Source organism: Oryctolagus cuniculus, chromosome 19 (assembly GCF_051225735.1).
Source record: "Oryctolagus cuniculus isolate XC-2025 breed Fujian yellow rabbit chromosome 19, ASM5122573v1, whole genome shotgun sequence".
Taxonomy (NCBI): Eukaryota; Metazoa; Chordata; class Mammalia; order Lagomorpha; family Leporidae; genus Oryctolagus; species Oryctolagus cuniculus.
In genome coordinates, this window is record NC_142885.1 from 70,315,487 (window position 1) to 70,340,447 (window position 24,961).

Sequence of the window (24,961 nt, forward strand, 5' to 3'; positions counted from 1 at the left end):
TTGGCCTGGCCCAGCCCTGGCCATTGTGGCCATCTATGGAGTGAACCAACAGATGCAAGATCTTCCTCTGTGTCTCTCTGTAACTCTTTTTTTTTTGACAGGCAGAGTGGACAGTGAGAGAGAGAGACAGAGAGAAAGGTCTTCCTTTGCCGTTGGTTCACCCTCCAATGGCCGCTGTGGCCGGTGCACCACACTGATCCGATGGCAGGAGCCAGGTGCTTCTCCTGGTCTCCCATGGGGTGCAGGGCCCAAGCACTTGGGCCATCCTCCACTGCACTCCTGGGCCACAGCAGAGAGCTGGCCTGGAAGAGGGGCAACCGGGACAGAATCCGGCGCCCCGATCGGGACTAGAACCTGGTGTGCCAGCGCCACAAGGCGGAGGATTAGCCTATTGAGCTGTGGCGCCAGCCAACTCTTGACTTTCTAATAAATACACCTTTTTTCAAAAAAAGTAGAAAATGTGATGAATTAGGATAAATTGTGGTAAATATGTAAGTTCCCATAACCAGTATCCCCAAGGAGAAAAAGGGTATTTCATCGCTTCACGAAGTTCACTAACCTCTCTTTTTCAGTCAATGCCCTTCCCTAACCCAGACACGACTGCTTTCCAGATGCTAGCCTAGCGTTAGGAGTGTGTCTGTGGACTGCACAGACCGCCCCCACATGGTGTTCCCTCTCACTCCACACTGTGCACGCTCTTGTGTTGTTGTCACAGCAATCCACAGAAGGAATACACCGCTAGTTCATCTGTTCTCCTCGAAGTGTGTGTTCCAGACCACAGCTGCCCTGGGAGACACACTCTGGGGCAGGTACAACCCCTGCGGCTGCCACAGGGGGAATTAAAGCTCCGTGGGATGTGGCTAAGCAGTGCTCACCTTGCTCGGCTGTGACGGTGACCAGCATGATGGGGCCAATGCTCAAGAAGGTGAGCATGACGACCAGCTTGACGCAGGCGTGGCTGGCACTTTCGAAGGAGAAGCTGATTATGTAGATGAGGGGGATGATAGCCCAGCCATAGAGAATCAACATCAAGACAAGAGCAAGGATGTTTCCACGGTGTGTAAACACTTCTTCATTGTAGTACAGAAACACCACCTCAGGAAGGGGGAGTGGGAAGAATTGGGAAAAGCCACTGTCAGTCAGTCCTCAGCTGGAGAAAGAACAGAATCATCCCAGGTTCAGAAGGAAGGTACCTGCCACACGCCCAGGTACCTCCCTTCCCTTCCCCCAGCAAGGCAGAGACGACCAGCACCTGCCACAGTGCAGGGAGATAAGTGGTCCAGAGGTGTCTACAAGACACACAGGCAGCAGCTGGCATTGTGGCACAGTGGGCTAAGCTACCATCTACAGTGCCAGCATCCGTATGGGCATCGGTGCCTGTCCTAGCTGCTTCACTTCTGATCCAGCTCCCTGCTAATGGCCTGGGAAAAACAGTGGAGGACGGCCCAAGTGTTTGGGCCCCTGCACCTACATGGGAGACTCAGAGTAAGCTCCTAGCTCCTGGCTTCAGCCTGGCCCAGCCCCAGCTGTTCTGGCCATTTGGGGAGTGAACCAGCTGGTAGAGGATATGGCCCTCCCTCTCTTTCTAATTCTTGCAAATAAAAATAAATGCTGGCGCCGCGGCTCACTAGGCTAATCCTCCACCTTGCGGCGCCAGCACACCGGGTTCTAGTCCCGGTCGGGGCACTGGATTCTGTCCTGGTGGCCCCTCTTCCAGGCAAGCTCTCTGCTGTGGCCCGGGAGTGCAGTGGAGGATGGCCCAAGTGCTTGGGCCCTGCACCCGCATGGGAGACCAGGATAAGTACCTGGCTCCTGCCTTCGGATCAGCGCGGTGCGCCGGCTGCGGCGCGCCAGCCGCGGCGGCCACTGGAGGGTGAACCAACGGCAAAAGGAAGACCTTTCTCTCTGTCTCTCTCTCTCACTGTCCACTCTGCCTGTAAAAAATAAAAAATAAATAAAAAATAAAAAATAAATGAATCTTAAAAACAAACAAACAGAAACAAACACATAGGCAGGGGCCAGCATCTGGAATAGCAGATTAAGCCGCCACTTCAGACATTCTACATCTCATATCAAAATGCAGATTTCAGTCCTGGCTACTCTGTTCCTGATCCGGCTTCCTGCTAATGCAATCTGGGGGACATAGCAGGTGATGGCTCAAGTGCTTGGTTCTCTGCCACCCACATGGGAGACCCAGGTGGAGTACTGGGCTCCTGGCTTCAGTCTGGCTCAGCCCTGGCTGTTGCAGGCATTTGGGGAGTGAACCAGCAGATGGAGAATCTCTCTCTCTCTCTGTGTCTCCCTTTCTCTCTACAGCTCTGCCTTTCAGATGAAATAAACAAATCTTTAAAAAAAATCTTCCTGATAACCTTTACAAAAGTAACCAGGAAACCCTCAAATTACTCAATTCAATCCTAATCAAATATTTCAGCCCATCAATATCCTGGTGAGCTATTTCTGCACAACAAACTCAAATCCTCAAAGCACTGCCTCTGATTAGCTTGAGGCCGCGACTCCGTGTTGTCACTTAAAGATCCTAGGGCAGGGGTGGGCACTGGGGCCCAGCAGATCAAGCCGATGCTTGGGACACCCACACCCTATTCCAGAGGGCCTGGAATCCAGGCCTGCCTCTGCTCCTAGGCATTTCACGGAAATGTTATTCCTCAAGCCTCTGCCAGCTTCTGGCTAATGTGTGTGGAAGGCAGCGGATGATGGCCCAAAACCCTGGCTCCCTGCCGTCCACGTGGGGGACCTGGAAAGAGTTCCTGCTTGTGGCTTCAGCTGGTTCATTCCAGCTTCTGCAGACATTTAGGGAGTGAACCAGTGAACGAAGATCTCTCTCTCTCTCTCTCTCTCTCTGACTCTCTCTCTCTCTCTCTCAGTTTCTCCTTCTCTCTGTCACTCTTTCAAGCAAACAAATAAAACTGAAAAAAAAATCACAGCCCTTTAAAAGAAAAAAAGGCCCCATGGCAGGTCCCTCTGCTCCCAGTGATGCCTGAGGGGCAGCGACGAAGGAGCTTCACACCCCAATCTCAGTCAGGGCTGAGCTTCCGGCTGGTTCTGGAGCTGTACGGGGGACCCCCAGGCAAGTTCCCTGTGATCTGACCCAGCACTCACCACCATCAGCAGAGTGGGGACGAGGAAGGAGATGAGGTCCCAGAGCAGAGCGGAGAGCCAGTAAGCCCACAAGTAAACACCACTGACAAACTGGATGTGCTTGGCCTTAATTCGGCGCTCTCTGACAGTCAAGATGGAAAACGAGCTAGACAGAAAGGCTATTCCAAAAAGCAAGTTGACAACAAGGTAATGTCCTTTAGGGCCCCTGTAAAAAACAGAATATGAGGAGAGAGGTGGTAATTCAAGCAGAACAGCTAAGAGCAGCCGTTTTATAAAACAACAATTTGTTATTAGAAGAAAAAAAGAGGAAAGAAACAGGCAGTAAAGAGAGAAGACTGCAGGAGCGAAAGCTCTCACTGCAGGGAGGGAAGGTGCACACACAGGCACAGGTGAGCTCTCACTGCAGGGAGGGAAGGTGCACACACAGGTACAGGTACAGGTGAGCTTTCACTGCAGGGAGGGAAGGTGCACACACAGGTACAGGCACAGGTGAGCTCTCACTGCAGGGAGGGAAGGTGCACACACAGGTACAGGCACAGGTGAGCTCTCACTGCAGGGAGGGAAGGTGCACACACAGGCACAGGTACAGGTGAGCTCTCACTGCAGGGAGGGAAGGTGCACACACAGGTACAGGTACAGGTGAGCTGTCACTGCAGGGAGGGAAGGTGCACACACAGGTACAGGCACAGGTGAGCTCTCACTGCAGGGAGGGAAGGTGCACACACAGGTACAGGTACAGGTGAGCTCTCACTGCAGGGAGGGAAGGTGCACACACAGGCACAGGTGAGCTCTCACTGCAGGGAGGGAAGGCGCACACACAGGTACAGGTACAGGTGAGCTGTCACTGCAGGGAGGGAAGGTGCACACACAGGTACAGGTACAGGTGAGCTGTCACTGCAGGGAGGGAAGGTGTACACACACAGGTACAGGTACAGGTGAGCTCTCACTGCAGGGAGGGAAGGTGCACACACAGGTACAGGTACAGGTGAGCTCTCACTGCAGGGAGGGAAGGTGCACACACAGGCACAGGCACAGGTGAGCTGTCACTGCAGGGAGGGAAGGTGCACACACAGGTACAGGCACAGGTGAACTCTCACTGCAGGGAGGGAAGGTGCACACACAGGTACAGGTGAGCTCTCACTGCAGGGAGGGAAGGTGCACACACAGGCACAGGTGAGCTCTCACTGCAGGGAGGGAAGGTGCACACACAGGTACAGGTACAGGTGAGCTCTCACTGCAGGGAGGGAAGGTGCACACACAGGTACAGGCACAGGTGAGCTCTCAGTGCAGGGAGGGAAGGTGCACACACAGGTACAGGTGAGCTCTCACTGCAGGGAGGGAAGGTGCACACACAGGCACAGGTGAGCTCTCACTGCAGGGAGGGAAGGTGCACACACAGGTACAGGTACAGGTGAGCTCTCACTGCAGGGAGGGAAGGTGCACACACAGGCACAGGTGAGCTCTCACTGCAGGGAGGGAAGGTGCACACACAGGCACAGGTGAGCTCTCACTGCAGGGAGGGAAGGTGCACACACAGGTACAGGTGAGCTCTCACTGCAGGGAGGGAAGGTGCACACACAGGCACAGGTGAGCTCTCACTGCAGGGAGGGAAGGTGCACACACAGGTACAGGTACAGGTGAGCTCTCACTGCAGGGAGGGAAGGTGCACACACAGGTACAGGCACAGGTGAACTCTCACTGCAGGGAGGGAAGGTGCACACACAGGTACAGGTACAGGTGAGCTGTCACTGCAGGGAGGGAAGGTGTACACACACAGGTACAGGTACAGGTGAGCTCTCACTGCAGGGAGGGAAGGTGCACACACAGGTACAGGTACAGGTGAGCTCTCACTGCAGGGAGGGAAGGTGCACACACAGGCACAGGTGAGCACTCACTGCAGGGAGGGAAGGTGCACACACAGGCACAGGTGAGCTCTCACTGCAGGGAGGGAAGGTGCACACACAGGTACAGGTACAGGTGAGCTCTCACTGCAGGGAGGGAAGGTGCACACACAGGTACAGGTGAGCTCTCACTGCAGGGAGGGAAGGTGCACACACAGGTACAGGTACAGGTGAGCTCTCACTGCAGGGAGGGAAGGTGCACACACAGGCACAGGTGAGCTCTCACTGCAGGGAGGGAAGGTGCACACACAGGTACAGGTACAGGTGAGCTCTCACTGCAGGGAGGGAAGGTGCACACACAGGTACAGGTACAGGTGAGCTCTCACTGCAGGGAGGGAAGGTGCACACACAGGCACAGGTACAGGTGAGCTCTCAGTGCAGGGAGGGAAGGTGCACACACAGGTACAGGTACAGGTGAGCTCTCACTGCAGGGAGGGAAGGTGCACACACAGGTACAGGTGAGCTCTCACTGCAGGGAGGGAAGGTGCACACACAGGTACAGGTGAGCTCTCACTGCAGGGAGGGAAGGTGCACACACAGGTACAGGTACAGGTGAGCTCTCACTGCAGGGAGGGAAGGTGCACACACAGGTACAGGCACAGGTGAACTCTCACTGCAGGGAGGGAAGGTGCACACACAGGTACAGGTGAGCTCTCACTGCAGGGAGGGAAGGTGCACACACAGGTACAGGTGAGCTGTCACTGCAGGGAGGGAAGGTGCACACACAGGTACAGGTACAGGTGAGCTCTCACTGCAGGGAGGGAAGGTGCACACACAGGTACAGGTACAGGTGAGCTCTCACTGCAGGGAGGGAAGGTGCACACACAGGTACAGGTACAGGTGAGCTCTCACTGCAGGGAGGGAAGGTGTACACACAGGTACACGTGAGCTCTCACTGCAGGGAGGGAAGGTGCACACACAGGTACAGGTACAGGTGAGCTCTCAGTGCAGGGAGGGAAGGTGCACACACAGGCACAGGTGAGCTCTCACTGCAGGGAGGGAAGGTGCACACAGGTACAGGTACACGTGAGCTCTCACTGCAGGGAGGGAAGGTGCACACACAGGCACAGGTGAGCTCTCACTGCAGGGAGGGAAGGTGCACACACAGATACAGGTACAGGTGAGCTCTCACTGCAGGGAGGGAAGGTGCACACACAGGCACAGGTACAGGTGAGCTCTCACTGCAGGGAGGGAAGGTGCACACACAGGTACAGGTACAGGTGAGCTCTCACTGCAGGGAGGGAAGGTGCACACACAGGTACAGGCACAGGTGAGCTCTCACTGCAGGGAGGGAAGGTGCACACACAGGTACAGGCACAGGTGAGCTCTCACTGCAGGGAGGGAAGGTGCACACACAGGTACAGGTGAGCTCTCACTGCAGGGAGGGAAGGTGCACACACAGGCACAGGTGAGCTCTCACTGCAGGGAGGGAAGGTGCACACACAGGTACAGGCACAGGTGAGCTCTCACTGCAGGGAGGGAAGGTGCACACACAGGCACAGGTGAGCACTCACTGCAGGGAGGGAAGGTGCACACACAGGCACAGGTACAGGTGAGCTCTCACTGCAGGGAGGGAAGGTGCACACACAGGTACAGGTACAGGTGAGCTCTCACTGCAGGGAGGGAAGGTGCACACACAGGCACAGGTGAGCTCTCACTGCAGGGAGGGAAGGTGCACACACAGGTACAGGTACAGGTGAGCTCTCACTGCAGGGAGGGAAGGTGCACACACAGGTACAGGTACAGGTGAGCTCTCACTGCAGGGAGGGAAGGTGCACACACAGGTACAGGCACAGGTGAGCTCTCACTGCAGGGAGGGAAGGTGCACACACAGGTACAGGTACAGGTGAGCTCTCACTGCAGGGAGGGAAGGTGCACACACAGGTACAGGTACACGTGAGCTCTCACTGCAGGGAGGGAAGGTGCACACACAGGCACAGGTGAGCTCTCACTGCAGGGAGGGAAGGTGCACACACAGGTACAGGTACAGGTGAGCTCTCACTGCAGGGAGGGAAGGTGCACACACAGGTACAGGCACAGGTGAGCTCTCACTGCAGGGAGGGAAGGTGCACACACAGGTACAGGCACAGGTGAGCTGTCACTGCAGGGAGGGAAGGTGCACACACAGGCACAGGCACAGGTGAGCTCTCACTGCAGGGAGGGAAGGTGCACACACAGGTACAGGTACAGGTGAGCTCTCACTGCAGGGAGGGAAGGTGCACACACAGGTACAGGCACAGGTGAGCTCTCACTGCAGGGAGGGAAGGCGCACACACAGGTACAGGTACAGGTGAGCTGTCACTGCAGGGAGGGAAGGTGCACACACAGGTACAGGCACAGGTGAGCTCTCACTGCAGGGAGGGAAGGTGCACACACAGGTACAGGTACAGGTGAGCTCTCACTGCAGGGAGGGAAGGTGTACACACACAGGTACAGGTACAGGTGAGCTCTCACTGCAGGGAGGGAAGGTGCACACACAGGTACAGGTACAGGTGAGCTGTCACTGCAGGGAGGGAAGGTGCACACACAGGCACAGGCACAGGTGAGCTGTCACTGCAGGGAGGGAAGGTGCACACACAGGTACAGGCACAGGTGAACTCTCACTGCAGGGAGGGAAGGTGCACACACAGGTACAGGTGAGCTCTCACTGCAGGGAGGGAAGGTGCACACACAGGCACAGGTGAGCTCTCACTGCAGGGAGGGAAGGTGCACACACAGGTACAGGTACAGGTGAGCTCTCACTGCAGGGAGGGAAGGTGCACACACAGGTACAGGCACAGGTGAGCTCTCAGTGCAGGGAGGGAAGGTGCACACACAGGTACAGGTACAGGTGAGCTCTCACTGCAGGGAGGGAAGGTGCACACACAGGCACAGGTGAGCTCTCACTGCAGGGAGGGAAGGTGCACACACAGGCACAGGTGAGCTCTCACTGCAGGGAGGGAAGGTGCACACACAGGTACAGGTACAGGTGAGCTCTCACTGCAGGGAGGGAAGGTGCACACACAGGTACAGGTGAGCTCTCACTGCAGGGAGGGAAGGTGCACACACAGGTACAGGTACAGGTGAGCTCTCACTGCAGGGAGGGAAGGTGCACACACAGGCACAGGTGAGCTCTCACTGCAGGGAGGGAAGGTGCACACACAGGTACAGGTACAGGTGAGCTCTCACTGCAGGGAGGGAAGGTGCACACACAGGTACAGGTACAGGTGAGCTCTCACTGCAGGGAGGGAAGGTGCACACACAGGCACAGGTACAGGTGAGCTCTCAGTGCAGGGAGGGAAGGTGCACACACAGGTACAGGTGAGCTCTCACTGCAGGGAGGGAAGGTGCACACACAGGTACAGGTACAGGTGAGCTCTCACTGCAGGGAGGGAAGGTGCACACACAGGTACAGGCACAGGTGAACTCTCACTGCAGGGAGGGAAGGTGCACACACAGGTACAGGTACAGGTGAGCTCTCACTGCAGGGAGGGAAGGTGCACACACAGGCACAGGTGAGCTCTCACTGCAGGGAGGGAAGGTGCACACACAGGCACAGGTACAGGTGAGCTCTCACTGCAGGGAGGGAAGGTGCACACACAGGTACAGGTACAGGTGAGCTCTCACTGCAGGGAGGGAAGGTGCACACACAGGTACAGGTGAGCTCTCACTGCAGGGAGGGAAGGTGCACACACAGGTACAGGCACAGGTGAGCTCTCACTGCAGGGAGGGAAGGTGCACACACAGGTACAGGCACAGGTGAGCTCTCACTGCAGGGAGGGAAGGTGCACACACAGGTACAGGTGAGCTCTCACTGCAGGGAGGGAAGGTGCACACACAGGCACAGGTGAGCTCTCACTGCAGGGAGGGAAGGTGCACACACAGGTACAGGCACAGGTGAGCTCTCACTGCAGGGAGGGAAGGTGCACACACAGGCACAGGTGAGCTCTCACTGCAGGGAGGGAAGGTGCACACACAGGTACAGGTACAGGTGAGCTCTCACTGCAGGGAGGGAAGGTGCACACACAGGTACAGGTGAGCTCTCACTGCAGGGAGGGAAGGTGCACACACAGGTACAGGTACAGGTGAGCTCTCACTGCAGGGAGGGAAGGTGCACACACAGGTACAGGCACAGGTGAGCTCTCACTGCAGGGAGGGAAGGTGCACACACAGGTACAGGTACAGGTGAGCTCTCACTGCAGGGAGGGAAGGTGTACACACAGGTACAGGTGAGCTCTCACTGCAGGGAGGGAAGGTGCACACACAGGTACAGGTACACGTGAGCTCTCACTGCAGGGAGGGAAGGTGCACACACAGGTACAGGTACAGGTGAGCTCTCACTGCAGGGAGGGAAGGTGCACACACAGGTACAGGTACAGGTGAGCTCTCACTGCAGGGAGGGAAGGTGCACACACAGGTACAGGTGAGCTCTCACTGCAGGGAGGGAAGGTGCACACACAGGCACAGGTGAGCTCTCACTGCAGGGAGGGAAGGTGCACACACAGGCACAGGTGAGCTCTCACTGCAGGGAGGGAAGGTGCACACACAGGTACAGGTACAGGTGAGCTCTCACTGCAGGGAGGGAAGGTGCACACACAGGCACAGGTACAGGTGAGCTCTCACTGCAGGGAGGGAAGGTGCACACACAGGCACAGGTACAGGTGAGCTCTCACTGCAGGGAGGGAAGGTGCACACACAGGTACAGGTACAGGTGAGCTCTCACTGCAGGAGGGAAGGTGCACACACAGGTACAGGTACAGGTGAGCTCTCACTGCAGGGAGGGAAGGTGCACACACAGGCACAGGTGAGCTCTCACTGCAGGGAGGGAAGGTGCACACACAGGTACAGGTACAGGTGAGCTCTCACTGCAGGGAGGGAAGGTGCACACACAGGTACAGGTACAGGTGAGCTCTCACTGCAGGGAGGGAAGGTGCACACACAGGTACAGGCACAGGTGAGCTCTCACTGCAGGGAGGGAAGGTGCACACACAGGTACAGGCACAGGTGAGCTCTCACTGCAGGGAGGGAAGGTGCACACACAGGTACAGGCACAGGTGAGCTCTCACTGCAGGGAGGGAAGGTGCACACACAGGTACAGGCACAGGTGAGCTCTCACTGCAGCGAGAGAAATTTCACGTACTGGTACAGGACACTCTCGGAGATCTCCGTCTCTGACTGAGGTTGAGGATGGTTGGAGGTGATTATCGAAGCCCTGTTACCAGAAAGCAATTTGAAGAGGAAATTGTCCACCAGGCTGAGAGCCAGGGCAGGGGAGTGGTACGCCTGGTTGTTGAACAGCGCAGTCACTATGGTTTGGTTCCCATCGTCTTTGAAGGAGGCTGCCACAAGGTAGAATTTATTAAAATTCTCGGGTTCCTCTTTTGCCTTTTTCAGTAGGAATGTCTCTAGAGAACCTAGATGGGAACATGACATGCAGCATGGCAAGAATTACGGGCAGTGTCACACCAGCTCAGCCTGCTGCCCGCCCCTACCTGCTGCGCCTCCTGGGCTCATCACGACCCCTGCCACACCCACATCCAATCCATGCCCCATTGGGAGCTCTAGTCAGTCTCCAAGTCTTGTCTCTTCCTCTTGTCACTCTCAATTCTGTCCACCTTCTCCAGGTCCACACCCCGTCATCATCATCTCTGCCAGGACTCCGTGGGCTCTACCGAAGCCCCTCGCAATCTACCGAGAGCACATATCTGACAGCATCACAGCCCACCCACAACACCCAGAGATCCTCCACGGCCCTCCCAGCAAAGCCAAATCTCTGCACATTTACTGCCTGCCACGGCTTGGGTGTGGCTGGTCCCCTTCGAAATTCATGCTGAAACTTGGTCCCCGTGTGAGTGCTGAGATGTGACGAGCTCTGTAAGAGGTGTTTGGGCCACAAGGGTCTTTCATGCTGCTCTTATGGGAGTGCGTGACCTCTCAAGGCAGGGTGGGGGTGCCTCTTACGTGGCGGGGGTGGTTAAAAAGTGGGCTCTGCTTCCTTGGCTTTCTATTGGTGCTTCTCTCACCAGATGAGCCCTTCTGCCCTCCGGCCAGGTCAAGCTCATGGAGCAACAGGAGGCCCTCCTCCAAAGCCGAGCAGGGACCAGGGCTGCCCACTGGACTTCCCAGCCTTCAGAACTATGAGCAAAATAAACTTCTCATCTGTATGAATCACCCAGTCTGTGGTACGCCGATACAGTGACAAAAGCAGACTGAGACACGGAGGACAAAGACCCGGGCTCTAAGCCTCGTGTCTGTTCCAGCCACAGCTGAGGACTCATGCTGTTTGGAATGTTCTCTGTGTCGCTTTCCCTTTCCAACGGCCAATTCCTACTCAGACCCCAGGCTCTGACCCTCCAAGGCTTTCTTTCTGTAGCCATGGTGCTGTCAGATGTTCACAGACTTCTCTAGAAGCTCCTTGGGGACTGGTAGTCATGTTACTCGTCATGTAATCCCAGCACACAGGTCACATGGGCAAATGGGATGTTTGGTGCTGGAAGGGACCTTCAGTCCCAAAGATGTCGTGACAACAGCGCCACAGGGCAAGAAGCTCACTGGGCGCCACCGGCACAAACTGCTCCGTGGGCAACATCCTCCTGGGCTCAGAGGTGGAGTGCACAGTGAGAAAAACCGTTTTGCTCATTGTGTTCTGCAACTGATCTCTTTATTTAAAAAACGTAATCACCCCAAAGTTTAACTGAATCAAAATAATACATGAATTTGATTTCAAGTCGGAGACTTACATGAGACGGGAGGAGCAGCGGTGCCCTTCCCTGCCACATCCCTCCTCAGTGCCTGCTCGTCAGAGGCGACCCCTTCCCGTGCATCAGTCAGCGTCCCCCCAGGTTGCTAAGCAGCACTTTTTTGGTTAATGTCTTATTATGGAAGCAACAACCTTGTTCTTTTGTGATCATTGCCAACCCCATCCCCCGCTTACCCTTCCCACGAGAGTTAAATCACAATTTTGGTTACATCATTCGTCAGCTTTGATATTATTATGACCAAGCAAGGATTTTTCACAGCTGGACTAAGTCGTCTATTGTGTTTCCTCTTTGTACAATTCTCCCCGTTATCATGTCTCTCTTTTCTCATTTGCTCAGTTTTCTTTACATGCACACCATCAACTCACCCACAGCCCTGGACAGACATGCAAATCTCCTTTCAAAACATTCAGACACAAAGGACGATTCGCTGGTTTCATCTGTGGCATGACACTGTCGTTTCTAAGAACTTTCCCTTCCCTGTCATTTGGGGTCTGAAGGGTGTTTTTCTTTTTCTTTTTTTTTTTTAATTTTTTTTTTTTTTTGACAGGCAGAGTGGACAGTGAGAGAGAGAGACAGAGAGAAAGGTCTTCCTTTTGCCGTTGGTTCACCCTCCAATGGCCGCCGCGGCCGACGCGCTGCGGCTGGCGCACCGCGCTGATCCGATGGCAGGAGCCAGGAGCCATGTGCTTTTCCTGGTCTCCCATGGGGTGCAGGGCCCAAGCACTAGGGCCATCCTCCACTGCACTCCCTGGCCACAGCAGAGAGCTGGCCTGGAAGAGGGGCAACCGGGACAGAATCCGGCGCCCCAACCGGGACTAGAACCCCGTGTGCCGGCGCCGCAAGGCGGAGGATTAGCCTAGTGAGCCGCGGCGCCAGCTTGAAGGGTGTTTTTCTGAGGCTTCTGACTGCTCAGTCTGACTTCAGTGAGCAGAACGTGGCCGAGAGGAGAATGATCAGCGTGTGCCATGCCCTCCTTCGCCTGACGCTTACCTGGGACCTCCAGGGGAACCTGCCCCTGGGCCACAAGCATGTCTGCAAAGCGTTCTGAAAGCTGAGGGTCCAACCTGGGGTTCTGAGGAACAGAGAATGGAACGACGGTCCGGCCGTATGCTTTCAGATTCAGCGCCAGGGGGACGCTTGCCATGCTCCTTTCTTTGAAGCTGAAGAGGAAGAGGCTTAACACAATGACCAGCAGAGGCACCAGGACCTGCATCGACAGCATCAGCATCCAGCCGCGCCAGGAGTGCATTGCTTTCTTCAGGAGCATGGCGAGGAACTGCTGGCACAGAAGACGGAACTACAAGAAAGAAGGGCGGACACAGCACCAACATGGCCACAGGCACGGCGCATGCCCAGCTGTATTCCCTTAGAACAGGCCTCGCTAGCTTTCCAATATTGTTAAACATACACTTCAAATTAAATTATTTGAATATGATTATTCAATTATTAAATATGATTTGACTGATACTTAATGGAGGAAAGCAAAGGCACATATTAGAAAGAGGTTGGAAGACTAGCCTAAATAGGTCTCAAATGTAAGCAACATATATATTTTTATAAACATATGTATATACGTATTTTTTTAATTTGACAGGCAGAGTTAGACAGTGAGAGAGAGAGACAGAGAGAAAGGTCTTCCTTCCGTTGGTTCACCCCCTAAATGGCTGCTACGGCCGGCGCTGCGCCGATCCAAAGTCAGGAGCCAGGAGCTTCTCCTGGTCTCCCATGTGGGTGCAGGGCCCAAGCACCTGGGCCATCCTCCACTTCCCTCCCAGGCCATAGCAGAGAGCTGGACTGGAAGAGGAACAACTGGGACTAGAACCTGACGCCCATATGGTATGCTGGTGCTTCAGGTGGAGGATTAACCAAGTGAGCCACGGAGCCGGCCCCAAACATATATATATATATATATATATATATATATATATATATTTTTTTTTTTTTTTTTTTGACAGGCAGAGTGGACAGTGAGAGAGAGAGACAGAGAGAAAGGTCTTCCTTTGCCGTTGGTTCACCCTCCAATGGCCGCCGCGGCCGGCGCACCACGCTGATCCGATGGCAGGAGCCAGGAGCCAAGTGCTTTTCCTGGTCTCCCATGGGGTGCAGGGCCCAAGCACCTGGGCCATCCTCCACTGCACTCCCTGGCCACAGCAGAGAGCTGGCCTGGAAGAGGGGCAACCGGGACAGAATCCGGCGCCCCAACTGGGACTAGAACTCGGTGTGCCGGCGCCACTAGGCGGAGGATTAGCCTAGTGAGCCGCGGCGCCGGCCCCAAACATATATTTTTATAAACAATCTACAGAACATATATTTTTACCTACAAGACTTGCAAAATTAAAAAAAAGATTTATTTTATTTATTTGAAAGAGTTACAGAGAGAGGTAGAGACAGAGAGAGAGGACTTGCAAAATTTCAAACTTGATGGGAATGTGGGGAAAATGTCACTGTTGGTGTGGTCTTAATGAACTGCCACTTTTTATCTGGATACATAAAATTTAGTTTAACCTTGAAGTTGCACTTGTATGCATACAGGACCCACGCACAAAGACAGTCCATGCCAAAGAATGCATTACTGTGCACTGAGTCAGGCTGCAGGGGAGAGAGACGGCCGAGGTTGGTACTGCCCTCTCACCTCGGCTTCCCCGAGGTTGGTCCTGCGCTCTCTCCTCGGCTTTCCCGAGGTTGGTCCTGCGCTCTCTCCTCAGCTTCCCCAGGTTGGTCCTGCGCTCTCTCCTCGGCTTCCCCAGGTTGGTACTGCCCTCTCTCCTCGGCTTCCCCAGGTTGGTACTGCCCTCTCTCCTCGGCTTCCCTGTGGTGCTGCCTGTAGGGCCTTCAGGACTCAGGTGCCAGTGTTCCTTATGCACAAGTCTATCTGTGGAAGTTCTCTGAGAAGAACCCTGGTGGCCAGGTCTGAGGCAAGTATTCTAGGTTCCTGGCCCAAAATTTCAATAAACACCAAAAAGTCTGTCAACACCCTCTTAGGTTTCTGCACTCAACACGACGGAGCCTGCGTCCACCTCACATTCGTCAAGGCCCCACTGCCCATGTCTGCGGCTGGACTGAGAAAGAGCTACCAGGAAGACACAAGAACTGTCTCCCAAAACAGAGCTTGGTCAAGGGGAGCCCAGACAAACACCGAGGAACAGCCTCTTGTACAGGAGTAGGGGCTGGCCTGGATGACCCCAAGACCTTTCCCAGTGTGGAGGCTCCATGCATTCCAGCTTCCCCTTTAATAGACGATTCAAGATTATGAAGCAATGAAATTAATCTCTCACTCGTAAGAGTTCAATTCCCAGCTGCTCCACTTCTGATCCAGCTCCCTGACCATGTTCCTGGGAAAGCAGTGGAGGATGGCCCAATTGCTTGGGCCCTTGCACCTATGTGGGAGATCTGGAAAAAGCTCTTGGCTCCTAGCTTCGGCTTGACCTCATCCTGGCCATTGTGGACATCGGGGAGTGAACCAGCAGATGGAAGACCTCTCTCTGTCTCTGACTCTCTGTCTCTGCCTCTCTCTCTCTCTCTGCCTCTGCCTCTGCCTCTCTGTAACTCTGCCTTTCAAATAAATAAGTAAATATTAAAAAAAAAAAAACTAGAACAGAGATTATGATATTGCTGTCTTTTATGCCTAAAATTTGCACACTTTTTTTTAGGTTCTTGTAAAAGGTTGATGCACACTTTTTTTTTTGACAGGCAGAGTGGACAGTGAGAGAGAGAGACAGAGAGAAAGGTCTTCCTTTTCCGTTGGTTCACCCCCCAATGGCTGCTGTGGCCGGCGCACCACGCTAATCCAAAACCAGGAGCCAGGTGCTTCTCCTGGTCTCCCATGCTGGTGCAGGGCCCAAGGACTTGGGCCATCCTCCACTGCACTCCCGGGCCACAGCAGAGAGCTGGACTGGAAGAGGAGCAACCCGGACAGAATCCGGCACCCCGACCGGGACTAGAACCCGGGGGAACTAGAACCCAGGGTGCCAGTGCCGCAGGCGGAGGATTAGCCTATTGAGCCACAGCGCCGGCCCAATGCACACTTCCTGATAGAATGACAACTTGGTTCTAAGAACTTGACCGAAATCTGCTTATACCTGGAATGCTCTGCTTACCCCAGTGTTTAGTCTGATCGGGAGGCCACTGTGTATGGAGTAGATCCTTGAATGAATGTGTTTAATTCTGTCAACAGGAACTCTGCTAACCAGGGGATGAGGACGGAGAGAGGAGCGTTTGCTGCCTGGAAGATTTACACTGGAGTCTGCCAACGTACAAACCCTAAACCAAAACAAAAATATCAAAACCAAATACAAATTCTCATAACACAACACATTTGAATCAAAGGAATCAAAGTCATATAAAATTCAGAACAGTAAGAAATTAAGAATAATGAGGGGAAAAGAACCTACACTTAAATTACATACTAGGGGCCTGGCACCGTGGCACAGTAGGTTAATCTTCCACCTGCAGTGCCAGCATCCCATATGGGTGCTGGTTCTAGTCCCGCGGCTCCACTTCCTATCCAGCTCTCTGTTATGGCCTGGGAAAGCAGTAGAAGATGGCCCAAATCCTTGGGCCCCTGAACCCACGTGGGAGACCTAGAGGAGGCTCCTGGCTCCTGGCTTCAGATCAGTACAACTTCAGCTGCTGCGGCCATTTGAGGGAATGAACCAAAGAAAGGAAGACCTTCCTCACTGTCTCTTCCTCACATTGTCTGTGACTCTACCTCTCAAATAAAATAAATAAAATATTTTTAAAAATTACATACTAGATAGCGATATCCTATAAAGGTTTTAAACAAGTACTAAGCCTTCAGTTAATTAACCAATGCCATTGCCAAAGAATCATGCCTAAACCAACATTAACAAAGGTAAAGCTGTCACCTGAAATGCCTGCATTTCATATGGGCACCAGTTTGAGTCCTAGCTGTGCTACTTCTGATCCAGCTCTCTGCTATGACTTGGGAAAGCAGAAGATGGCCCAAACCAGTGCCCATATGAGATGCTGGCACCACAGGGCCATAGCACTGGCCAGATTTTACATTTTTTAAAAGATTTATTTGTTTATTTGAAAGTCAGAGTTAAACAGAGAGAGGAGAGGCAGAGAGAGAGAGAGAGAAAGGCGGAGAGGTCTTCCATCCACTGGTTCACTCCCCAATTGGCCACAATGGTCGGAGCTGCGTCTCCCACATGAGTGCAGGGCCCAAGGACCTGGGCCATCCTCCACTGCTTTCTCAGGCCATAGCAGAGAGCTGGATCAGAAGTGGAGCAGCCAGGACCTGAACTGGTGCCCACATGGGATGCCAGCACTGCAGGCAGTGGCTTTACCCACTACACCACAGCACTGGACCCCAGATTTTACATTTTGAAATGGTTACGTGGGGTCAGGGTTCTGGCTTAATGAGTTAGGCAGATGCCTGCAGTGCCAGCACCCCATATGGGTCAAATCCTGGCTACTCCGCTTCCAATCCAGCTCCCTGCTAATGTACCTAGGAAAGCAACATATGAACATGGCCCAAGTGCTTTGGCCCCTGCACCCATGTGGGAGACCCAAATGAAGCTCCTGGCTCCTAGCTTTGGCCTGGCCTAGCCCCAGCCATTGCAGCCATTTGGGGAGTGAACCAGCATATGGAGGATCTCCCTATCTCTCCCTCTCTCTATAACTCTTTCAAATAATAAATCTTTAAAAAAGTACATAATAACATGCTACATGGTTATATAATCTACTTAATATCAAATGTTATGCACTACGCCTACACAGCATGAAATACTATCTGATCCTTTTAAAAAAGTTGCTAATATCTTGTTCTAGGCAAAAAGATGCTTCGTTGTTGGCAGTAAAGGGGTAGTGGTCAGGAAACACGTTCCTGTCCAAGTCTCTGGGCCATTATTCCACTGCTCAGTTTGTCACAGCAAAGTAACCCAGCACGTTGTAGCTCATCATTTGCTCAGTATGGTCCATAAAGGGTGTGTTGCTGTGACGCAGATTATTCCAAAAGTTAGCAGCACAAGATAACTTAAACATTTATATTCTCACAGTGTCTGTGGATCAGGAGTTTGGGAGTGGCTTAGCTAAGTGATTGTCTCAAGCTATTGCCCAGGGCTGTGGTCACAGAAAGACCTGACTGGGGCTGGAAGATTCACTTTCAAGAGCAGAAAGTAGGAAGAGTTTCTCACCCCCCACTATGTTCCCCTTCATTAGTTATCTTGTATTTGCCATTTTTGCTATAATTGATGAAGTAGTATTCCAGCAGGTTTTTTAAAAAGTTTATTTGAAAGGTATGAGTGAGAGAGAGAGAGAGAGAAGAGAGAGAATGAATCTTTTATGTGCTGGTTCACTCTTCAAATGAACAGTCAGATATGGGCCAGGCTGAAGTCAAGAGCCAGGAGCTCCAGCTGGATCTCCCACACGGATGGCAGGGCTCAGGTGTTTCCCAGAACCACCAGCCAAGAGCGGGACCTGAAGCAGAGCAGCCGGCACTGAACCATCACTCCCATGCTGGGTGCTGGCCTCCTAAGCATGGCTTAAACTGCTGTGCCACAATGCACAGCCACAAGAATTCTCTTTTTTTAAAGATTTTTATTTATTTATTTTTTTTTTGACAGGCAGAGTGGACAGTGAGAGAGACAGAGAGGAAGGTCTTCCTTTGCCGTTGGTTCACCCTCCAATGGCCGCCGCGGCCGGTGTGCTGCAGCCGGCGCACCGTGCTGATCCGATGGCAGGAGCCAGGAGCCAGGTGCTTTTCCTGGTCTCCCATGGGGTGCAGGGCCCAAGCACCTGGGCCATCCTCCACTGCACTCCCTGGCCACAGCAGAGAGCTGGCCTGGAAGAGGGGCAACCGGGACAGAATCCGGCGCCCTGACCGGGACTAGAACCTGGTGTGCCGGCGCCGCTAGGCGGAGGATTAGCCTAGTGAGCCGCGGCGCCGGCCTGATTTTTTTTTTTAATTTATTTGACAGGTAGAGTTATAGACAGTGAGAGAGAGAAAGGTCTTCCTTCCTTTGGTTCACTCCCCAAATGGCTGCTACAGCCAGCACTGCACCAATCTGAAGCCAGGAGCCAGGTGCTTCTCCTGGTCTCCCATGCAGGTGCAGGGCCCAAGCACTTGGGCCATCCTCCACTGCCCTCCTGGGCCACAGCAGAGAGCGGGACTGGAAGAAGAACCGGGACTAGAACCCAGTGCCCACATGGGATGCCGGCACCGCAGGTGGAGGATTAACCTAATGAGCCACGGTGCTGGTCCCAAGGAATTCTTTTTAAATGAAGTGAAAAATACTCATTGTTTATACCAGCTGAGCCAGTGTTATCTGTTACAGGTAGGCAAAAACATTCCAACTAATACAACACAATGCTTTTTTCATTTCTAGAAATTTCTGTTAAAACTGTTGAAAATTACATTTAACATCGCCTCCACTATCCAACGTCCCCACTACTGGAGTACTAGTCTGGGCTGGAGGCCCTGGGTCTGAGCCACCACCACTGTGGGCACTGCTTAGACAGATGGTCCTCAAAAGCCTTTCTTTGCAGCCGGAGGTCTCCAGAGCCATCACTTCCTCCCCACTCACCGAATGAACACATCCTCCATGGTGGTGACAGAGGCCCCGAAGCTGGCGATGCCCAGCTCCGCCTGCTTCAGTTCCAAGTCGTTAAACAGAGATTCAAACCTGGAAGGAAAGCAGTTTTATTTCTGAAAGATGGAAGGTGGATCCCTCAGCACTCTGCTTAGCTCTCTACAGAAAAAGCGTGAGCTTTGTGTGAGGAGCTCAGTCCCACCTTTGTCACCCTAGCTTCACCCCTGCAGGACGCGAACCCAAACAGTGAGGCAACAGCATCTGCCTCAGGACGGCTCCATCAGCACGTGACAGATGCAAGGTAATTATTTTTAAAGATCTATTTATTTGTAAGGCAGAGCAAGAAAGAAGCAGAGACGAGAGGGGAGGGGAGGGGGGGAGGGGAGGAGAAGGGAGGGGAGAGGAGAGAGAGGAGAGGAGAGGCGAGGCGAAGAGAGAGAGGAGAGTTCTTTCATCCACTGGTTCAGTCCCCAAATGGTCGCACTACCATGCGTCCCCCATGCTGGAGATGTCCTTGGCAACAGTGCCAGCTGGGCCTACCCTTCCAGACATCCCTGCAAGGCACAGACATACGAATGAGGCTACCTTGCACCTTCCAGATGACTCACATTCCATGAGACCCTTGTGTCCGTGCTCCTGAGGAATATTAGCCTGGTTTTCTGCTCTCAGTTTTTCCAGGTTTCGGTATCTGGGTTGTGCTGTCCTTAAAATGAGTTGAGAAGTGCTCCTTTCTCTATTTTCTTACAGCATGGGACTATTTCTTCCCTTGATGTTTGACAGGATCTAGAGGTTTGTTTTCTTTTTTCCAAAAAGATTTATTTCATTTATTTGAAAGGCAGAATTAGAGAGAGAGGCAGAGGCAGAGAGAGACATACCTTCCATCTGCTGCTTTACTCCTCAGATGGCCACAATGGCCAGAGCTGGCCCAGGCAGATGCTGGGAGCCAGGAGCTTCTTCTGGGTCTCCCACGCGGGTGCAGGGGCCAGGCATTTGGGCATCTTCTGTTGCTTTCTGAGGCATATTAGCAGGGAACAGGATTGAAGTGGAGCAGCCAGGACTTCATCCAGCATCCATGTTGGATGCCGGCATTGTAGGTGTCAGCTTACTGCAATACTGGTCATCCAGAGGTGTCTTTTCTGGGAATACTTTTATTGAAAATTCAATTTCAGCTGGCGCCACAGCTCACTAGGCTAATCCTCTGCCTGTAGCGCCGGCACCCCGGGTTCTAGTCCTAGTTGGGGCTCTGGTTCTGTCCTGGTTGCTCCTCTTCTAGTCCAGCTCTCTGCTGTGGCCTGAGAAGGCAGTGGAGGATGGCCCAGGTGCTTGGGTCCTGCACCCCATGGGAGACCAGGAGGAACACCTCACTCCTGGCTTCGGATCGGCGCAGTACATCGGCAGTAGCAGCCATTTGGGGAGTGAACCAACAGACGGAAGACCTTTCTCTCTTTCTCTCTCATTGTCTAACTCTGCCTGTCAAAAAGAAAATTCAATTTCATAACTAGATATATTATTATTCATATTTTTCTGTGCCATTTGTATCAGTTTTTGTGTGTGTGTTTTTTTTTAAGGAATCAGCTCATCTTTTCCTAAATTATCCAAGTTATTTAACTGTGATATTTTATTACCCTTTTTGACTCCAGGCTCTCTGCAATTACAGCAGTTCTTTCATTCTTGATGTTGGTTAATATTTTTCTCTTTAATGGTCCTGTTAAGAGTCCATTAATCTTTTAAAACAAATAACTTCAAGTTTTTAAAGTTTTCTCCATTTGTTTGTTTCCCATTTCATTGTTTTCTTTCCTTACAATTTCTTCCCTTCTACACACCCTGGGTCAAGTGATGATAAGCCTTTCTTTTTTTCTAATGTAAGCTTTAAAAAGTACATTTTAAAGCATTCCTTCAGCATCTGAAAATTTTTCAAATTAATTCATTTTATTTGAAAGGGAGGAAGGGAAAGAGGGGGGAAGGGAAGGAGGAAGGGAGGGAGACAGAAAAACAGAGAGAGAGAGAATGAGTCTCCCATCCACCGGTTCACTCCCCATATGACCACAGCAAACAGGGCTGGGTCAGGCGAGGCTGGGAGTTGGGGACTCAATGCAGGTCCCCCCATGGCTGGCAGGGGCTCAACTGCTTGAGCTGCGCCAAGTGGCAACTGAACCCCTACATCAAATGCCTGCTCCTCAACATTTTTTTAAGATTTATTTATTTATTTGAAAGTCAGAGTTACACAGAGAGAGGAGAGGTGGGGGCGGGTCTTCCATCCATTGGTTCACTCCCCTGTTGGCTGCAACGGCCGGAGCTGTGAAGCCAGGAGCCAGGAGCATCTTCTGGTCTCTCATGCGAGTGCAGGGGCCCAAGGACTTGAGCCATCTTCTATTGTTTTCCCAAGCCATAATAGAGAGCTGGATTGGAAGTGGAGCAGCCGGGTCTTGAACCAGCACCCATATGGGATGCTGGCGCTTCAGGCCAGGGTGTTAACCTGCTGTGCCACAGCGCCGGCCCCTCCTCAATATTTCTGATGTTGTTTTCATCATCATTCAGTTCAAAATATTTTCCACTTTGTTCTGTGAGTTATTCAAGATGTATATTTTTTAGCTTCCAAATATTTGTAGATTTTCTAGAGAACTTACTGTAATAATTTCTAACTTAATTCCATTGTTAGAGATCATAATTTATTTCTTTAGTCAGAGATCATAATCCACATTTCAAATTTTTGGAGTTTATCTGGAGTTTATTGGAGTTTTCACAGCCTAGCACGTTGCAGTAAGCATCCGCTAGGCACCTGGAGAGGACGGGGCTCTGCAGCTGTGGTGAGCCCTGCACACTGACAGCAAGGGCATGCGACGTCCCTAGTGAGTTTCTGGTTCCACTTGTTCAGTCAACAACCGAGGGGAGAGCTGTGATCCCCAGCACGGTTACGGGGTCTTCAGTTTCACGTTCACATGCTTGTGAAGCTCCGGTGTGAGGTGCACACTCACATAGGTCTGCGATGACTCCACGGTGCACTGTCTACCTTGGAGCACTGCCAGTCTGCAAAGATGGCCTCACAGTTCCTGCTCTCATACATGCCATTGTCACACCAAGACCTGGTGCTTGGGTGCTGCCACCTGTGAGGCTGGCATCCTACATAGCTGTCAGTGTGAGTCCTAGCCACTCCACTTCTAATCCAGCTCCCTGATAATGTGCCTAGGAGGGCAGCGGCGGATGGCCCAGATTCCTGGGCCCCTGCAACCCATGTGGGAGACTCAGATGAAGTTCCAGGCTCTTGGCTTCAGCCTCATCCCAGCCCCAGCAGTCATGGCCATTTGGGGAGTAAACTAGAAGATGGAAGATCTTTCTCTCTCTATCTCTCCCTCTCTCTCTCTAACTCTGCCTTTCAAATAAAAAAAATCTTGGAAGAAAAGGAAAAAAAATTGTCACAAGGAAAGGGGAAAAAGAGAGAGAGAAAGGAAGGGACAGACAGTGAGAGAGAAATCCTCCAGCCGCTAGTTCACTCCAGAGATGACCGAAATGGCCAGGGCTGGCCAGCCTGAAGCCAGTAGCTAGGAGTTTCATCTGGGTCTCCCACATGAGTGGCAAGGGCCTAAGCATTTGGTCCATCCTCCACTGCCCTGCCCAGGCCAGTTTAGCAGGGAGTTGGATCGGAAGTGGAGCAGCCGGGACCCGAACGGGCACTCACATGGGATGCTGGTAAAGGCCCAACCCGCTCTGCCACAACGCCAGCCCCTAAGGTAATGTTCTGATCTGAAAGTAACAGCAAGGAGCGAAGAGGAAAGAGGCTAGTGTCAGGAATCTGAGGTCTGAAATAATCAATCAAAAGGAAAATCAATTAAGTTCTTCACCTGAACTCAGTAACGTGGGCACAAGGAATTATAATTCACACAATCAAGGAACTCTGCCATATGACAGAATTTAAACTAAAGGCAATTGGGAGCCCGTGCGGGTTAAAGGAGGGAGCTGACACAACACAACCCTGTATCCAGTGTGCACTCGGCTGTGGGGTGCTAACTCCCCAGCAAATCCCAGGGCTAGGGCGCAGCCCCTCAGGTGTTGAGAGCTCCCAGCAAATCCCAGGGCCTAGGGCGCAGGCCCCTCAGGTGTTGAGAGCTCCCAGCAAATCCCAGGCCTAGGGCGCAGGCCCCTCAGGTGTTGAGAGCTCCCAGCAAATCCCAGGGCCTAGGGCGCAGCCCCTCAGGTGTTGAGAGCTCCCAGCAAATCCCAGGCCTAGGGCCCAGGCCCCTCAGGTGTTGAGAGCTCCCAGCAAATCCCAGGGCTAGGGCGCAGCCCCTCAGGTGTTGAGAGCTCCCAGCAAATCCCAGGCCTAGGGCCCAGGCCCCTCAGGTGTTGAGAGCTCAGGCAGAGCACACTCGGGGGGGGGGGGGGGACACGGAGCACATACCTGTGCACGCTCTCTCTAGGAAGTATGAATATTACTTCTTCTCCAGCGCTGGACTCCAAAACAGCATTTGGTATGTGATGATACATCAGGTGAGAAAGTGCCTCTGTGTTACAGCGAGGTGTTTTCAGTAAAGTGATATAATATCCTGCACCTGAAACACCATTGGAAAGACCATGAAGCAACATCACTCTTCATACTTCTCGTCTCAGACCACATGGAGAGAAACATGCAGTCAAACTGAAACCACATGGAACTCACCTGGGAAGTTTTGTAGTGCTAGTCTTGTATAAAATTTTTTTAATTTATTTTATTTTTTTAAAGACAAAGAAAGAAAGAGAGAGAGACGGAGAGAGCATGAGCTTCTATCTATTGGTTCTTTCTCTCTCTTTTTTAAGCATTTATTTTATTTATTTGAAAGAATTAGAGAGAGAGGTAAAGCCAGAGAGAGAGAGGCCTTCTATTCTGCTGGTTCACTCCCCAAAAGACTGCAACAGTCAGAGCTGAGCTGATCTGAAGCCAGGAGCTAGGAGCTTCTTCAGGGTCTCCCATGTGGGTGCAGAGGCCTAGGGACTTGGGCCATCTTCTACTGCTTTCCCAGGCCACAGCAGAGAGCTGGATTGGAAAAGAAGCAGCTGGGACTTGAAACAGTGCACATATGGAATGGTGGCGCTGCAGGCTGGGGCTTTAATACCTGCTGTGCCACAGCACCACCCCCTGGTTCTCTCTCCAAATGCCTGCAACATCTGGGGTGTGGACAGGCTAAACCAGGAGGGTAGCAGGGACTGAAGTATTTGATCTACTACCTCCTGCCTCTGAGTACAAGCATTAGCAGGATGCTGGAATCAAAGTGGAGCAAGAACTTGAGCCCAGGCACTGCAACACAGGATGCAGGCATTCTAAGGGCCTCTTTTTTTTTTTTTTTTTTTTTTAAACAGATAGAGTTAGACAGTGAGAGAGAGAGACAGAGAGAAAGGTCTTCCTTCCATTGGTTCACCCCCCAAATGGCCGCTATGGCTGGAGCTATGCCAATCCAAAGCCAGGAGCCATTTGCTTCCTCCCGGTCTCCCACGCAGGTGCAGGGGCCAAGGACCTGGGCCATCTTCCACTGCCTTCCCAGGCCACAGCAGAGAGCTGGACTGGAAGAGGGGCAACCGGGACTAGAACCCAGCGCCCATATGGATGCCGGCACCACAGGCAGAGGATAAACAAGGGAGCCATGGCGCCGGCCCCTAAGTGCCTCTTAACTGCTGTGCC

The 24,961-nt window shown here is 52.7% G+C and overlaps 1 protein-coding gene across 1 annotated transcript in view; it reads right to left on the reverse strand.

The window, feature by feature from the left end:
- Positions 1-24,961, reverse strand: part of LOC100346422 (ATP-binding cassette sub-family A member 17) — a 104,743-nt gene that overhangs the window by 16,222 nt on the left and 63,560 nt on the right. The window contains exons 18-24 of the mRNA XM_051836195.3: positions 23,708-23,858; positions 19,306-19,404; positions 15,856-16,018; positions 12,749-13,055; positions 10,138-10,411; positions 3,118-3,322; positions 876-1,095 (exon numbers count right to left, since the gene is read on the reverse strand). Coding sequence (XP_051692155.3) covers positions 876-1,095; positions 3,118-3,322; positions 10,138-10,411; positions 12,749-13,055; positions 15,856-16,018; positions 19,306-19,404; positions 23,708-23,858 — 1,419 coding nt within the window. The remainder of the gene's footprint in view (positions 1-875; positions 1,096-3,117; positions 3,323-10,137; positions 10,412-12,748; positions 13,056-15,855; positions 16,019-19,305; positions 19,405-23,707; positions 23,859-24,961) is intronic.